This window comes from Doryrhamphus excisus, linkage group LG17 (assembly GCF_037039965.1).
Source record: "Doryrhamphus excisus strain RoL-2023G ecotype Guam linkage group LG17, RoL_Dexc_Guam_v1.1, whole genome shotgun sequence".
NCBI lineage: Eukaryota > Metazoa > Chordata > Actinopteri > Syngnathiformes > Syngnathidae > Doryrhamphus > Doryrhamphus excisus.
The window spans coordinates 6976665-6993916 of NC_136373.1; the positions used below are offsets into that span (position 1 = coordinate 6976665).

Below are 17252 nucleotides of genomic sequence, written 5' to 3' on the forward strand. Positions count from 1 at the left end.
CCCGTGCATGCGTGGGTTTTCTCCGGGTACTCCGGTTTCCTCCCACATTCCAAAAACATGCTAGGTTAATTGGCGACTCCAAATTGTCCATAGGTATGAATGTGAGTGTGAATGGCTGTTTGTCTATATGTGCCCTGTGATTGGCTGGCCACCAGTCCAGGGTGTACCCCGCCTCTTGCTCGAAGACGCGAGGAAAAGCGGTAGAAAATGAATGAATGTAATTAAAGATTGGCCAATCCAATTTGCTAAATTACTTTTAATTGCTTTAACATTGCAACTACTACAATTTAAGCAATTATTTCATTTATCTAGTTACAATGCTAGTTCTGATATTTTCTTTGGTGTACTTTATAATGTCAGAAACCAACAAGACACCATCTTATATTTAGCATATTTATCAATATTTGTATTTTCACAGTAGTATCAGTGAATAAAGTGATAGACAAGAACTTGTGGAAAAATGTGAACATTTAATTCTTTTAAAAATGGATACATAGAGGAAGGAAGTTATTAATATGACAGTCACGTGTGCACTGACTAATAAATGCTTAGTTAGGATGCATAGAAGATGCTGGAAGACTTCATGGATACAAATGCTTTGAGGTCATGCTTGTGCGAGATTAAAAGTTGTTGTTTTTTTTTATCATGATGAAAGGCCTCTCCGTCTTCAAAACAGACGTTTCTCGTAACTGGAAAGAAAATATAGAAACATTTCCTGTCAAAAAGGAAGCCCAAAGCAACCATTGGTTTGCACCGTGTACATAAACGCCTCACAATGCTAGTTTGTTCTTTAGTCAGTCACAGTGGTTGTGTCGCTGCATGTCCACACGGTGTCGGTGCGTGTACGTACCTGTGCAGGCTGTGGACACCGCCCTCCATTTGAGCGGAAGATGTTCTCTTTTCAAATTTCAGATCGCCGCTGTACATCATGGCTCTGACAAACGACACCAAATCAAGTAGTAAGCAGTAAGCATGACACCGCCGTGAGTGTGTACTGGCCGCCGTGTTTGTGTACCTGAGCTGAGTGAGACTCTTGGTGCCGATGTCCTGGCAAGAGTGTTGAATACCAGCCAGCAGGTAAGGAACAAACTTGTGGATGGAGCCTTTGTCCTGCACGGCTCCGGAAACACCTTGAGCCACTTTGATCTTGTCACTCTCACTGCAGGATGCGGACAGAAAGACAGGCGCTACTCGGTACACTTACACAGGCTAGTTACCGACACCTTGTGGCTTTTTCGATATTTTATGCTAGTCGGGTTTTTATTTTTGAGTCATTTTCATTGTGTTGAATCAACAAGAGTCAAATTTCATAAAAAAAAAAAAAAACTTTCAGTAGTTCTCATTTCAAGTATTCATGGATTTCTACCCAGTCTTCTATATCAGGACTAAACAATATAATGTACCACCACAAACCTGAAGTATCTGGTCTGAGAGCCCAAGTTTTTGTCCATGGCATCCAGGGAGCCCATACCACGGTACTTCTTCAACCGGATGCCATCAGAGAAGAAATATTCACCGGGAGCTTCACTCGTGGCTGCCAGCAGAGAGCCCATCATCACTGCACAAAAACAAGAAATGATGGGGTGGGGGTGTGAGGGAATCGAATTTCATATGAAATTTTTGATGAAAAAAATTCTTAAAAGTGCAGCAAGTGGGGCCGACTAATCTTAGATGCAAATTCGTTAGTAGCTAACTGAGGCTGCACGGCGGGCACAGTGGTTAGCACGCAGGCCTCACAGCTAAGAGACTCGAGTTCAATTCCACCCACGGCCATCTCTGTGTGGAGTTTGTATGTTCTCGCCGTGTATGCGTGGGTTTTGTCCGGGTACTCCGGTTTCCTCCCACATTCCAAAAACATGCTAGGTTAATTGGCGACTCCAAATTGTCCATAGGTATGAATGTGAGTGTGAGTGGTTGTTTGTCTATATGTGCCCTGTGATTGGCTGGCCACCAGTCCAGGGTGTACCCCGCCTCTCACCCAAAGACAGCTGGGATAGGCTCCAGCACCCCCCACGACCCTTGTGAGGAAAAGAGGTAGAAAATGAGCGAACGAATGAATGAATAAGCATTATTATTATTATAAAGATTCAGGATTGAAATGAAAGCAGGGGGATAAAGAAAGCCCAAACTTTTAATCTAATTAATTCTCATACATACAAACTGCATTCAACTGCATGATGACCAGAGAGCTACGTTCCAATCATAAACTGTATAAGGTTCCTAAAATATTGTGACAGGTCAATAACACCCAATCGGTTATAACTTAGGCCTAAATATTGTTTTAAATCGTACAATAAATAATTTACAATAAAAATAATTTGAAAAATAATATTTTCCAAAAACATGCTAGGTTAATTGGTGACTCCAAATTGTCCATAGGTATGAATGTGAGTGTGAATGGTTGTTTGTCTATATATGTGCCCTGTGATTGGCTGGTGACCAGTCCAGGGTGTACCCCGCCTCTCGCCTGAAGACAGCTGGGATAGGCTCCATCACCCCCCGCGACCCTCGTGAGGATAAGTGGTAGAAAATGAATGAATGAATGGTAGCTAACTGTTTACCATTACCAACGTATTCTTACATTTTGAGGTTGTTGCGTTCTGCTACATTTTGCTGCTGTAAACCTGGAATTTCCCATTGTGGGACTAATAAAAGCATATCTTATCTTATGCTGGTCACAGTTTGACTCTGGAACAGAAGAGTTTAATTCTCATCAGTCCTTGTGGGAATATGATTACAATGGGACTGTGTTTGTGTAGCTACCTGTGGACGCCCCTAACGCCAGGGCTTTGGCGATGTGTCCAACGGTCTGGATGCCACCGTCGGCAATGACAGGCACGCCAAAGCGCCTGGCATACTCCGACACCTTGTAGACAGCTGTGGCTTGAGGTCTGCCACAGGCAAGTACTGTCAGGAGGAGTAAAAGGGAACAATGGTTAAATCATGATTAGATTAGAACTAATTCTACTGGTTTGTCGAGTCCATCAAATCGCCACACACGGTTTTGCTCTGTGCAGGAAAGCACAATGATGGTCTGGGACCACTGCACCTGTTCCAGCAGTATTTCCTTGGATTTGTGCTTCCTGACAAAACGGTCTGTTTTAATTTATTCCACCCACAAATTCTTGCGTTGCGTCACTCACTTATTAGGTACACCTGCACAACTCATGACCACTGTTTCCTTGAAATGTATTTTTGTCTTATTCTATGAAGTCATCAGAAAACAGGAACGCTACCTCCAATACAAGTATTTTGTTCATGCTCAGTTGGCAGACACATACACACACAGTGGTAACAGTACGCTGCATTGACTGGCCACACCATTAAGTACATCCGCACAGTCGTGCAGGATTCTGTCTTTATGGCTATCATTCTGCATTATATACATAAGCATAGTAAAATATTGTATCCCTCTCAATACGTTGTGGTAGTTTGTTTTTTCCAGTTAGCATTCAGAGAATGCTGGCGGAACAATGTGGTCCACCAGGTTCTCAATAAGTGGTGACGCCATCTCCAACTGAGTTACACAGTGAAACAGTGGTGCTTTATAGGCAATTTTAAGCTGGAACACAAACCACATAACTCACCTTCTTGTGTGATGCAAATGGACCCGCTGCCCATTCCGACTCTCAGTCCGTCCACTCCTGCATCAATCAGGTTCTTAGCCTGAGCAGCGGTCACCACTGAACGACACGATCAAACACAGGAAATGTTACATTCAAAAGTATGGCACTTTCATATACAACACACATTTATTATTAGCTTTTGTAATTTTGTTGTTTCTAACGTTTTGGAAAACAAACTGAGTGTAATACAATAGGTGTATTTACCATTGCCACCAATGACCTGTAGGCTTGAGTACTTCTCTTTGATATATTTGATCATGTTGATCTGGAATATTGAGTTACCCTGGGAAGAGTCCTGTAAAATACAGAGGACATGAAATCATTTCTCTTTCACTACTTGCCTCTGTTCTAGGACTGCACCAGCCTTAAGGAAGCACGCTATCAAACAACAGCAATGTATATTTCATAGTATTTACTCCAGCCAAGTGGAAGCTGTGAAACATAATACTAAATGACAGCAACAAGTGGTCCCCCTCACCAGTACAATCACATCTACTCCGCTCTGTACAAGCAGATCCAGTCGGTATTTGTCGTCATTGTGCGTGCCGATGGCGGCGCCACACAGTAGCTGTTTGCGAGAGTCTTTGGAAGCCAGAGGGAAGTCCCTGTTCTTTTTCAAGTCGGTTCGAGCAATGATGGACACCAGGCAGCCATCTTCATTGACAATGGGTAGTTTGCCTGGAAGAGGAACCAGAGACTAGACAGATGGAAACAAAAACAAATAAAAACTATGAAGGTTTAAACCACTATTGTGTTTTAGGCCCTAGGTTCCCAAGGTGAGGTATGCATACCTCTAGGGGTACGCAGATTGCTGTAGGGAGTATCTCAATAAAGATTAAAAAACGGCATGATCAGAGCATGTATATCAAACGCTGCTAGTTTTTTTTTTTTATATAGTCCAAATAGGTGTATCCCAATGACAGCATTGTAAGCTAGCTCAAATTAACTTGTTTTCTTGTGTTATAATGGATAGAAAAAGAAAAGAAATGTGTTCACATAAGGATTGTGAATGATGGGCAAAATTCCAAATTAAGCACAATTCCCCTTAAAGTGACTGGTGTATTCACACCATGCCTCGTCCTGGCTATAGCGTTTTTGTATCCTTGTTAAAACATATTGCTCCTGTTGTCATCGTTGTCCTCTTCCTTGAACCGAAGATTAATTTCATCCATTTAGCCTCTTCTTCTATTGTTTATTGGCTGTTAGCAAGCAGCTCACACATTTAGCTAGTTTGCTCGCAAGTAGAAACTGCACAAAGGAAATTGATTGACAATAGTCCACAGCCAATCAGGGCCAAAATGAAGTGCGGGAACACTGTACATTGTTTTTTGTCGTTTTTGTAGCTTGTCAAAGTCTCTCCTCACCTTTCTTACTCCTTTGCAGGATTTCATTGGCTTCTTTGAGCGTTACCCCAGCAGGTGCAACGACAAGGTCTTCTCGCTTGGTCATCACCTGTTGAGACAGTCATACAGATAAAATGAAGCACACATCTTCATATTGCCTCTATATTCCAGAATACAAAATTGTAGCATTTCAAGTGGTTAGATTTTCACTCCAGTTTTTTCCAATAACTATTTAGTCAGCCAGGACACAAAATTTGATATGAGATTTGGTGGATTAAAGAAAACTGAGACATAGCAGTCATGACGACAAGTCACAAGAGTATTCATAAGTCTTTCCCCCCCGACCCCATCTTCAGTATTAATGTCAGACACCTCACTGAGAGGAAGCTCGTGGTCCTCTGCCTTCAGGAAGTCGATGTCTCGGGAGGAGATGATGCCCACCAGCTTGCTTCCCATTTTGCCGTCATCTGTAATGGGAATACCGCAGAAGCCATAGCGGGCCTTGGCCTGAAAAACGTCCCGCACACGATGATGGGGGCTCAGCACCACAGGGTCCGTGATGAAGCCCTGCTCGTACCTCTGCGGGAAGGCGGGGGAGGAAGAACATGGATGTGGGAGGGTTGACAAGCTATGTTTCTAGTACATCTACCCACACATGAGACAGAATTCTCCATTTTATAATGACAGGGAACAAAACATTCTTTGGGAAATTGTAAAGGAAGATAAACAATGCAACACGGACATGTTTAGTTGTAATAAATACCACTAAAAAAAGACGTGAAGAAGGGAAAAGTCAGCTATCATGCCTACCTTGACTTTACGGACTTCATTGGCCTGGAACTCTGGAGTACAGTTGTGGTGGATGAAGCCAATTCCACCTGTTAACTTGGAGGAAATATGTTAGTATTCATGCAAATATGATGTTGTGTAAGTGTAATAAACAGTGTCATGCTTACTGCCATAGCGATGGCCATGCTGGCTTCTGTGACAGTGTCCATGGGGGAAGAGACAAAGGGTGTTTTCATTGTGATTCGTTTGGTGAGCGCCGAGGTCAGGTCCTGGTGACAACAGGAACACATGAAGACATATGAAGCCACTATGTGTGCATTGAAGTTACATGTTAATACAGTGGAACTCAGTAGTTAGCAGCTCCACCGTTCTTGTTATCACTTCAAAAATTGGTTTGGGCATGCTTGGTCAAGTCCAAATGTGGTCAGGGTTTACTGTCGTACTGAGAGAATATTTGAGAATGTTTGTAATCCCCCTTTCACTCTGATTAACATTGTCTCCTCGTTTAATAATAGTCCCACCATCATCCCAACTCACCACTTGATCTGCTGTGAAGTCAATGTAGCCTGGCAGAATGAGGAAGTCACTAGAAGAGAGGAAACAAGCTATAAACACATCAAATTAATGGTGTAAAAAAAACACACACAGACCACTGGTTTGCAGTAAATATTTTCAAGGCAAATAGTTTCCGGGCGGGTATCAAATGATAGTGCAGCTGAAATGCCACAGCATGATGCAGGCCAGGCTAAAAACAGAAATGATAGCAGAGGCCAGGCTTTTCAAGCAGGTGACTTTTAAAGTGCTAATTGTCATTTAAATCAACGTCCTCCCTCATAAAACACCAAGAAAATATGGTTGGTTGACCAAACTGAGGAGTAAACTAACCTAACTAAGAACATAAAGTCAAAATTGCAACATGGCAACATCTGCCTAACAACATACAGCACTTCTTTGTGTACTGGGGCACCACAAATAGGCCATATAAATATAACCTTGGACCACTCTGTAAAAATACAGTGGAATAAAAAAATAAATAAAATAAAGTTAACCCTAACAGAACTACGGGTATATGGCAAGAGGACAAGTGTGATGATGAATCCCAAAGGTGTTGTTCTACACCAAATTCATCCATTCTCTATGGACCTTGCTTTCAGATGCCTAGTCCGTCATTCCAAATTAAGATGAATTACTTACTTATATGTAAGTCCATCTCCTCCCTTAAACAACTGTTGTCCCGTCAGTCCGTCCTCAGGGACGTAGCCGGTCTGTCCACTAATAAGGTAGTCCGCCATGACGTCCAGTGATGTATAATAATACTCGTACAAGCACGTGTCAACTAGTAGGAAGACCGACAACTTCCTGCTCTCGAGAAGGAGCTCGTTCGCTTGTCCTGTTTGTCAGTGAAAGGTCCAACCAGCTCTCGGTGTCTTTACCGATAAAAGAAAGCTATGTATGTAATTTTTTAATATATTGTCTGTCTTTAGAAGGGCCTCTTTGCCACCACGTGAAGTCGTCCTCATGTTCTTCAGTCACAGCTGGAATGGCACTCGCTGGGACGTGCGCCGTTTCCTGTCTGACAGTTCCCGGGCGGTGACTTCACTTCCGGTTGTTTTTTCGGTCAATACAATAAAAGTAAACCAGGATATTTAAAAATGGCACAAGGAAATTAATTGTGTGAATTCTAAAAGCATTCACACACATTATTGTGTACAGCTTTTTTTCATCTATTTATTCCTCTTCATATTCCGCCTAATTTTTGACAGCTAAATACTCAAATTTCTAAACAAATTCAAATGTCAGCTCACTCGGACACGGGTGCTACCTTTTCAGACTTTTAAATATATTCCCTCATTTAGTCTAATTTCCCATTTTCTTTGAACATTTTACAATTGAAAATGAATGAGCAATTTATATGGCGCCCTCTGCTGGTGAAGTGGCATGAATAGTCGTGTGTCAGATGAACAAAAGATATAACATGAGCAGGAAGTAAATGAATTAGAAGATGCAGCAGACATTGCGTATGAATTTTGAAAAGTTGAATAAAAACTGAAACACTTTGAAAAAGTGCCAAAATCTAAATTTAGAACGAACACCACCTGTCCGGAAGCCGAAGCTTGACTGAAATGTTGTGGAAATATGCTAAAATGTATAGTCAAATTAATAGTTTGAGCTCAAAACAGGGATTGAATCAACCATCTCTGGCTGTGGTTCCAGGCGCTCTACAACTTTTACCAACTTAGCAGTAGGGTATACCATGCAAGTCTAGAGCAATCAGAGCCCAGTGTGTTTACTCCATCTTGGCACAGCAGCACCCACGTAAACGTGTCTGTGGTCCCCTGTTCTGTAATCAGGTGCCAGTGTGAAAATGTCAAAGGGCTTTTGCAGCACATGACACATGGATTGGATTGTCAATAAACACACACAAGACAACAGTTCTGTTTTAAAAACTCTCAGGACTATTTTCTGTATTAATGTACAACCGTTGAAAATTACAGCAATTTTTTTGGTAGATTTTTCCTTTATTGTTTTTTTTTAAACAATCTATCAATTAACAGCTATTTGTTTTTTTTTCCCCAGAAGAAATGTGAAAAGATGTAAGCAAGGATGAACAAATGGTGGGATGAAAGAAAACGAGGAAGAATGAATGCATGGACGTTGTGTGATGTGGAGTGTTGTAGTGTAGTGAGCCTTGAGTGCCTGGGATGTCAGAATTTGTTAATTAGCTGATGCAAATAGTTTTACCATAACCCTAACAGGTAGCAGCTAATTACTGGCAGTTATGGTTAAAAGCAAGTTTGGCAATAACAAAATAAAACAGTTTATTGTAGCAAAGAAAAAGACCTACACACATTGAAGTATGCTCTAAGTGATCACACATAAACACAAGAAAATACTGCATTTAATCCAAGCCATTTTAAGGGGAGAGTGAATGTTTTCCATAGAAAACCAAAAACCAGTCCGTTTCATGACTGCACTGGTAAATTATCCAAAGCAAACTGATTAAATGTGAGCAACCCAACTGCCAGAAAGTGTCCACTAGATGTTATGGTCTTAGCAGTATTAGCTAAATGTAAAACCCAGTCATCCTCAGTGGTTTTTACCTTTTTTTGTATTTTGGAGGATTCACTAAATGTCACCAGTAACCACAAAAAAATTTATGTTACTTGCGAGACATGGTTATAAACGAAGTGTAACCCCGGTGAATGTGATATGGAAGATCATGAAGGAGGAGGAGATACAATCGTGCCATTTTGTGACACTGCAGCATTTTAGGAGTGACAGAAGGAAGAGATGGGGTGGGGCATGGAAAAAAAAGTGGCGTCGAGTGTGACTGCACCAGGAGATAGTCACTGAAGGAAGCAACAGTAGGAGACATGGAAGGAAGGAGGGAAGGAAGAAGGGTAATGCTGGTGCTCTGCAGTCTAAATGGTGTTTTAGGTGTCGTGGAAATCCTTCAGCAGCGTGCGTCGTCTCTGTTCAGCAATGTGCATCTGATTCTCCAGTTCCTGTTCACATAGAAAGTACTGTGTATGAACAATAGGGAACACTTCTGAGAGCTCGGTGGTATTGGTCATGATAAATGACGTTATATATTCTGATGTTTCTCCTCCCTCACCCCTCTGTCGCTGGCACTGAGATCCACCTCGCCTCCCACGACTCCCCTCTCGTAGCTGTCGGCCCGCTCCACCTTCCATGACAAGTTCTCGATCTCTGCTTCGAGCTGAGCCTGCTGGTACTCAAACTGCAACAGAGGAGAAACAAAATGAATACAAAGCAACGACACCGGAGATGGAACATGATTTCGGAAAGACATCAGGGGTGCTAACTTCTCAAGAAGGTGTGTGGTGGATGGAGGTTTAGAAGAAAACACTACATGGACACAAACTATCGGGACACATTATGCCTAAAGGTGCCTTAAAGGTGTTCTTCTACACCAAACTCATCCTGGGAAACCTCTATCATCCTAGAAAATTGTTCAAAATGTCTTGGTAGAATGATTATTTTAGACTGAGGCTCTTATACATTAATTTATTCATATTTATTCCTATTACTGTGTGTAAAAATGGCAAATAAAGTCAATTTCTCACCAGTTTCTTGCGCGGGCCGGACATGTAGTAAGCGTAGGGATACGTGTATTGCAGCGTGTAGCGACACTGGAAACAAACACGACAACATAGTTAGTGAAATATTGGTTATTGGATAGTAAACAAATGAATATTATCCATTTGAATTCAAGTAGGAAGCCATTCAAGTCTAAGTACACACGGACCTGTACAGTGAAACTGCGAATGGCTCATTAAATTAGGGTTTCTTAGAGTTGATAAATTGCATGCCAAATTGTGAATTCAATGAAATCTATTCACTCCTGCATCTAGAAAAGCGTACCTTAGCGAGAAGCTTTGCAGCGTTATGTAGATACTGCCAGTCAATCCAGGTTCCCAGGTTGTTCATCACTCTCTCCTGGATCTTCTCCTGGATCCTCTGGTATGTTTGAGCCTCCAACTGCAGAGACTTATTGTGGTTCTCCCACTGGTGCACAAAAAAAACAGAAGAAAAAAAAAACAACTCAGCACAGATGCTTGGTTGGAGTAGATGAAGACAATATATCCCACTTTGTGTGGAGTTGTCAGTGTTTAGACGTGGATGAAAAGCGCAGTTCAAATTGTCTTGAATTGGTGGAAAATAAGAGCAGCAATTTGTACAAGAATGCAAAGTTAAAAAAAAATCTCTCAGTGCTCACCCTCTCAAAGTAGAAGAGGTATTTCTTGAGAGCCTCTCTGGCTTGAGCCTGCTGACTCTGGTTGACTATGTCGGGGTTTTCTTTGTAGCGACTGCACTCATAGTATTCACTGCCGTGGGTCTTCCAGTCACCGAGACACATCCAGCAGAAGTCTGGGGGTGTGAGAGTGGGGGTGTATGTTTAGAGTGCAGTTTTGCAGTGTTTCCCAAAACTTATTGAGCCGAGGTGCATGTTTTACACGAGTGTAACGACATTCTGTTTGCCAAAGAACTGTGAAACACTTGACAAAATGACTGCAATGCTATTAGGATTTCCTGTTAATGATGTAAATGGATGGAAAGTTGGGCATATACCATCCAGCACTTTGATTATTCAACAGGAATAAAAGACAAACCAGGACTCCCCCTTTTGATTAAAAGAACAAATAATGCACCTTGATTTGTGATAATCTTATCAGGCTGATTCATACCCAGCAGAGTTTAAAATAATGACATTCCTTGTATTATAGTGGACGGGTCAAAGCCTTACCGTGTTTGCACTTGGAGCATTGCTGAAACAAACAGAGAAGATCGAATTAGCACATGAGCAATCATCATCCATCCATGTTCTAAAACACTTATTCCGAAAGTGAGCTACTTGAACCATTGCACAAATGAGCTGTAATATGGAGAAGAGGTATAATATAATATAAGAGGTATAAAAAAAAAAAAGCTTTTTCTTAGTGTAAAGATGTGATGTAGCGTTGCATGGCGGTTGAGTGGTTAGCGCGCAGACCCGAGTTCAATCCCACCCTCGGCCATCTCTGTGTGGAGTTTGCATGTTCTCCCCGTGCATGCGTGGGTTTTCTCCGGTTTCCTCCCACATTCCAAAAACATGCTAGGTTAATTGGCGACTCCAAATTGTCCATAGGTATGAATGTGAGTGTCTATATGTGCCCTGTGATTGGCTGGCGACCATGCCAGGGTGTACCCCGCCTCTCGCCCAAAGACAACTGGGATAAGCTCCAGCACCCCCGCAACCCTCGTGAGGATAAGCGGTAGAAAATGAATGAATGAAAGAAACAACGATAGTCACTTCAATAGTCAATTCTCCACTTGTGACTCACCATGTGATTGCATCCTCCATTCTTCTCAATGCAGATATTGCACTTGGGACACTGAAATAAAACAAAAACATAAAGTTTCACATTCTGAGGGTTAATTCCTTTTTTTAATTAAACATTTTTTGTAATGTAATAGAAAGCATGAGGATCATACATCTTTAGTGTGTGCGCTGATGTAGTTGGCCGTCTCCGAGTCGTCGGCGCATTTTGTGAGCCATTTCCGGATGGTTGCACAGTCTGTGGGGGCGTGGTACATCTGACGACATTTAAAACTGAGAAAGAAGACACGTCCACTTAAGTTGTTTGATTTATTTTATATTATCTCAAACAGCAGAAAAGTTCATTATTCAATACTTGCATTGCTTGGAAGTGTTCTTACTGTTTTTATTAACTGTTAACTTCAGGATTTTATATGGAGCTTTATTTTATTTTCTAATTATTTGGAGATTGACAAGAGAACACAGCAATATTTACCATGGGTGGTAGCACTTGGGACATCTCTAATAAATTAGAAGTGGGGAGTGAGTCGCTGTTGACGGACTTCACTGCTTATGGAGGTGTAACACAACTTCATGTCAAAAAATCCAAACTATCCCTTTAAGTAAATTAGGAAGTGATTCAATGTATTTAGAGTAGTAGTAGTAGTAGTCGTAGTGTTTGTTGGACCTACCAGAAGACCTCACTGCAGCGGCTACACTGCACCCTGCGTGCCCGTGGCTCCTGCACCTTAATGACGATGGGACAGTCTGCACCCGGACACAGTTGCAATTGGAAGTGACTCTGCGGTAGGAGAGATGAAGATTGAGCTAGGAATGTCCAACTGATGGATACGTTCAGACAGATTAAGTTCTCATTGGCTAAGGTTGGGGTAGACATTTTTCCCATTTGTATTTGCCTTAGAAATATATTTGGCCACCACAGAGGTGCACCAATTTGGTGCAGTGTCCGAAAAAAGATATTAAGTGAAGACACACACCTCAACATAGTCTCTGAAGAGGTAGCGTCTGTACTTGTCCTTCAGCTCCTCTCCTGGCAGTAGAGGAAGGACAAAATCTTCTGGCATTTGCAGGGAGCAATCCTGAGCCATGCAGGAGATGCCTGTAAACACATGAGCCCAGCCGAAAAAAGAATAGCAATCTTGAATTCTTGGATAAAGCACACAAACTGTCAGCTAGTGGTAACTTATATTTTCAACTGCACTAAAAAATAATGCAGGTTTCTAGTCTTGCACCAACACATAAATGAGACATTGCCTTTGTCCTGGTGCGGAAATCTGCTCGAGAGACCGTGTGTTAAATTATAGTCCGTGCGGCGTCTGCTCCCAAACTGCATGGGGAAGCGTATCACAAACGTGTATGTATCTACCGCAGTACTAAACTAGAGCGGAAGACGATTACTATACTACAATGGATATATAATGGACAACACTTTATACCAACTTAAATATTATACTATACTAAATACAAATCAGCACGCAGACCTCACAGCTAGGAGACCAGGGTTCAATTCCACCCTCGGCCATCTCTGTGTGGAGTTTGCATGATCTCCCCGTGCATGCGTGGGTTTTCTCCGGGTAATCCGGTTTCCTCCCACATTCCAAAAACATGCTAGGTTAATTGGTGACTCCAAATTGTCCATAGGTATGAATGTGAGTGTGAATGGTTGTTTGTCTATATGTGCCCTGTGATTGGCTGGCCACCAGTCCAGGGTGTACCCCGCCTCTTGCCTGAAGACAGCTGGGATAGGCTCCAGCAACCCCACAACCCACGTGAGGAAAATGTAAGATATGCCTTTATTCGTCCCTCAGTGGGGAAATTTGCAAAAGCGGTAGAAAATCAATGAATGAATAAATACAAATTTATACTTACAAAATATTTTTGTAAATGTTTTCTTATGAGTTGACATTCTACAGTGTATTTTCATTTATTAATCTTCTGTTCTGATACATTTACTCCAAATGATCTTTCACAAAAACACACAATATTGACTTACCCACTCCGATGCCATCTTTGACTAGTACAGTGCAGTGCTGCTCCCAGCATGCTTTGCAAAAGGAGTGTTGGCAAGGAAGTGCCAACAGGGAGTCTCTCCGTACTATCTGTAGACACACACCACACTGGGGGGACTGGGGGGCCTGGAAAGTAACATGGATGCATACTTAATTGACATGTCTTAAAATGTTATCATCACAAAGGTATGTGAATTTTGGGGGTTTTACTTGACACTATAACAATTAAAAAATAAATGCAAGAATTTTTTATGTGGTCAGTTTATTACTCACAGTTACTGATCTGCAGATGCTGCTTGGCTGAACCAGAGCATCTGACAGCACAAGAGAAGAATTGGACTTATACCTGTGGACGAAAGAGACGAATTAGGCTCTAGCATTTTCAAGATCAAGCTTTTTAGTGCCTCTGGGTATAACAGTAATGCAAATACATTTATACAATACAAAACACTTAATAAGTCCAGCAATATTTCCTCTCTATGAGATGTCCCAGAAGGCAGCATCAAAAGGTGAGTAGTTTTACTTTATTTTAGTATTATTGTATCTTTTTTTTTACACTTGTATCACAATGTTTATAGCTTTATATAGGTAATTTTACATTGGATAAATACCTGTCCAGTATTTGTGAAACCTGCCAGTGAAAATGCACAAGGATCAACTTTGCTACCGCTGGTAAAACCTGTGAGAGAAACAGAGAAAGAAAAGTATAGACTCTTACTGAATATTATGTTTTGTTTTTTTTTGGACAAACAATTCGGGTAGAGAAATAAATAAGTGGAGAGAAAAAAAATATATATATGCAGAGTCAAAGGTCATAGACACACGTTGCATCTTATCTGTCATTGTCCATAATTTGTATGTAATTGTCCTATTTTTTCCCAATATTTTTCCCCTTGCATTGTTGTAGGCCAAAGTTAAGTCCCATTGATCTTATACAGTATGTTTAACAATTTGCATCAACAGAACTAAAGAAGGTCTTTTTTAGGATAACATTTAGTAATATTGATATTGTAGCGGCTAACATGAAATACTAGTAACACTATAAGCATTGTGATTGACGTCTCAGCATAATATTTTTTTTTTTAAGAGGACATCTTCAAGTGAGATGGAAGTGCTCATACATGTGTTTGATGTAGAAAAACAGCCTCACCTTTAGCGCAGCAGCCACAATGTTGACCTCCTCATTGAGCACCCTTTGGCTCTCCTTGTACGTCAGACACGTGAATTGATACTCCTCCGGATCAAAGGAGTCGGCGCCCTGTTGCTCCACATCGCTCGCCACGCCTTCATAGTAGGTTTCAAGGTCCTCCTCTTCCCCTGCGTCGTCCTCATCCTCCTCTTCTTCAGAGTTCACCCCGAAGTCTTCCTCGTTGCTGTCAGATGCCTGGCTGTTCATGTCCACAGACATCCAGTCGACGGAACCAACCACCCGGACAGGTAGACGACACGCCTACCTGTCGGATCGCTGTGGTCACTGAGTGAATGAAATGGCTTGAAGAAGCGCCGCCTCTTCCTCTCCAAGGTCCTGATGCTGACGTCGCTGGTCAGCGACACCCTGGCGTCTGGTGTGTCTGCGCTGCTTGGCGAGCGAGCTCAGCAGCAGCGGAAGAAACAGAAGAAGTTGCACTCCCCGTCACTCATTTGGAACGCTGGTTTTGGAGGCTTATCCTACAAAAGAACAAAACTGGGAAAAAGCAAAGGAAAGATATGTCTGTTTAGGGTGACAAACAACTTTATGCAAAAACATTAGCTCATTTTTACATATGTATAACTGTTAAAAATGTTAAATACTTTTCAATAAATTATTCTGTAATGTAATTGCTAATTGCTACATGTAAAGGTTTCTAAGTTAGATGACTTCAAGTCCTTTAAATATGAAGAATCAATGACCTACGTGATAAAATGTTCTTATGTTCCATAACATAACATAGAGGTGACACCGTGGACACAGGTCATTTAAATATCATAAAGCATAAGATTCATAGTGGTCTTTATACAATATATTCATTTGTATCTATGACTTTAGAAGCCTTGTTTACACGTTTTACTGCACTACCTCCACTTGTTACGTTATTCTTATCCTTATCTTGTCAGTGTACTACATTGAACTGGTATTGAGCACGTGAGCACAGAAGAAGACCGTGTGTCTGAGGCTTTAGAGGATTAGCAGAGCATGCTTTAGTGTTAAGGGGATATAGGAGAGATGTACACCTGTACTGTAGATAAGAGAACTGGCGCATATGGACTGTCTTAGTGGGCGACGTACTCGGATTTAATACAAAAATTATGTCTTTATAAAGATTATAATGCTCACTCTGTAAGATATTGATTCAACAGTATGTTTTTTTTGTAGTTCCAATTTGTAGTGGTGTACAGCTACTGCAAAGTTAAATAGCTAAACTAGAGGAAGATTTAAATTTAATTAGTTTTTGTAATTTGCAATATGGGCTGACGTTAACAGGGGTTTAGGTGTCATGATGCATATTTTTGCCTTTAAGCAGCAACTACAGTACACAGCACATGTACCTTGTGAGGGTACATTTGGGGGAAATCGAAACAACGAGGACATGTAAACAACCATGTCCAGGTGGCCTTGATACTCTTGTTATGTTATATTGTGTGCCCTGTGACATGGACTGGATTGGGCCACTTGCTGTATTTGCTGACGAGAGGGGGGTGTAAAGGTAAAAAGAAAAAAAAAAGGGCAGATCAGGGGGGTTCAAAAGTAAAGTCCACCACTATAGAAGAGAGCCAGGATGAGCCTGCCAGGCGGTCCTCTTGGTGCCAGCCGGGCAACAGAACAGCGGAACACTGTTGGTCTAACAGGCTAAAAATAGGCTCTTTAAACTGGGTGACACACATCTTTGCGAAGCTAATGTATCACAGCGACTCAGCACAGTTTTATAATGCGTGCTGAGAGGAATGATGAAAGAATGTTCAGGACGAACCAAAACTAAAATGATACGTTTTGTTTTAACACAACACTGAATTCCATATATGGCTAATAAATCTATAAAGCACAGAGCACTGACATCGACTAGCTAATTTGCGTTAGCTGGATTAGCTTGCCAACATTTACATTGGAGTCATTCAGCAACACAAAGACAATTAAATGTAACGATCTGTGGAGAGTGCTACCCCTCCAGTTAAACTATTTATACACAAAGTTTAACACGTCATTTAAAGGCTTTACTTTATTAAAGATAGCATGGTTGCTAGCTGCCCATCGTTGTTACGCCTCTTGCCCAAGTCCGTGGATTTGGCATGTAAACAAGGCCCTCAGTTACCCAGGAATCTACACAAACACGTTTCAAGGCAGCGATATTTGTTAATTATCCATTACGGGAGTTATGTTTACCTCTCAGAACGGCGGCGGTCCGGTCCACAGTGACATAGAAAAGTGTGTCTTACTAACAGAAAGGACTACAAAGGGGTTCCTAGCGTGAGCTGTTAAACGGAAGATGTGATGCGTTCCAGGTCCACTGAAGGGAGTCGGAATTTCCGAATTTAAAGTTGGGAGCGAAAACGTCATCCAACTGTGAACACCTGCTCTGTGGATTATCATTTAAAATAATATATATTTATATACAAAAATGAAGAGACATTTGTGATCTTGAAAGATATAAAATACACATTTAAAGTG

At 41.4% G+C, this 17252-nt stretch overlaps 2 protein-coding genes across 2 annotated transcripts; both read right to left on the reverse strand.

Annotated features, from left to right (window-relative positions):
- Positions 1-316: 316 nt before the first annotated feature.
- On the reverse strand, positions 317-7327 carry impdh2 (IMP (inosine 5'-monophosphate) dehydrogenase 2). Its single transcript, XM_058084244.2, has 14 exons — positions 6953-7327; positions 6296-6344; positions 5926-6027; positions 5780-5854; positions 5342-5548; positions 4991-5078; positions 4105-4304; positions 3831-3921; positions 3588-3683; positions 2764-2907; positions 1414-1558; positions 1016-1159; positions 851-934; positions 317-689 (listed from the first exon to the last, which is right to left on the reverse strand). Exons 1-14 carry the CDS (start codon positions 7048-7050, stop codon positions 668-670), a joined length of 1545 nt encoding a protein of 514 aa, XP_057940227.2. The 5' UTR covers positions 7051-7327; the 3' UTR covers positions 317-667.
- Positions 7328-8182: 855 nt separating this feature from the next.
- arih2 (ariadne homolog 2 (Drosophila)) lies at positions 8183-17132 on the reverse strand. Its single transcript, XM_058085534.2, has 15 exons — positions 16968-17132; positions 14760-15293; positions 14221-14288; positions 13883-13955; positions 13594-13735; positions 12578-12699; positions 12272-12381; positions 11756-11873; positions 11605-11655; positions 11028-11049; positions 10500-10651; positions 10145-10288; positions 9847-9912; positions 9375-9500; positions 8183-9264 (listed from the first exon to the last, which is right to left on the reverse strand). The coding sequence occupies exons 2-15, from the start codon at positions 15015-15017 to the stop codon at positions 9193-9195; spliced, it is 1524 nt and encodes a 507-aa protein (XP_057941517.2). The 5' UTR covers positions 15018-15293; positions 16968-17132; the 3' UTR covers positions 8183-9192.
- Positions 17133-17252: the final 120 nt, after the last annotated feature.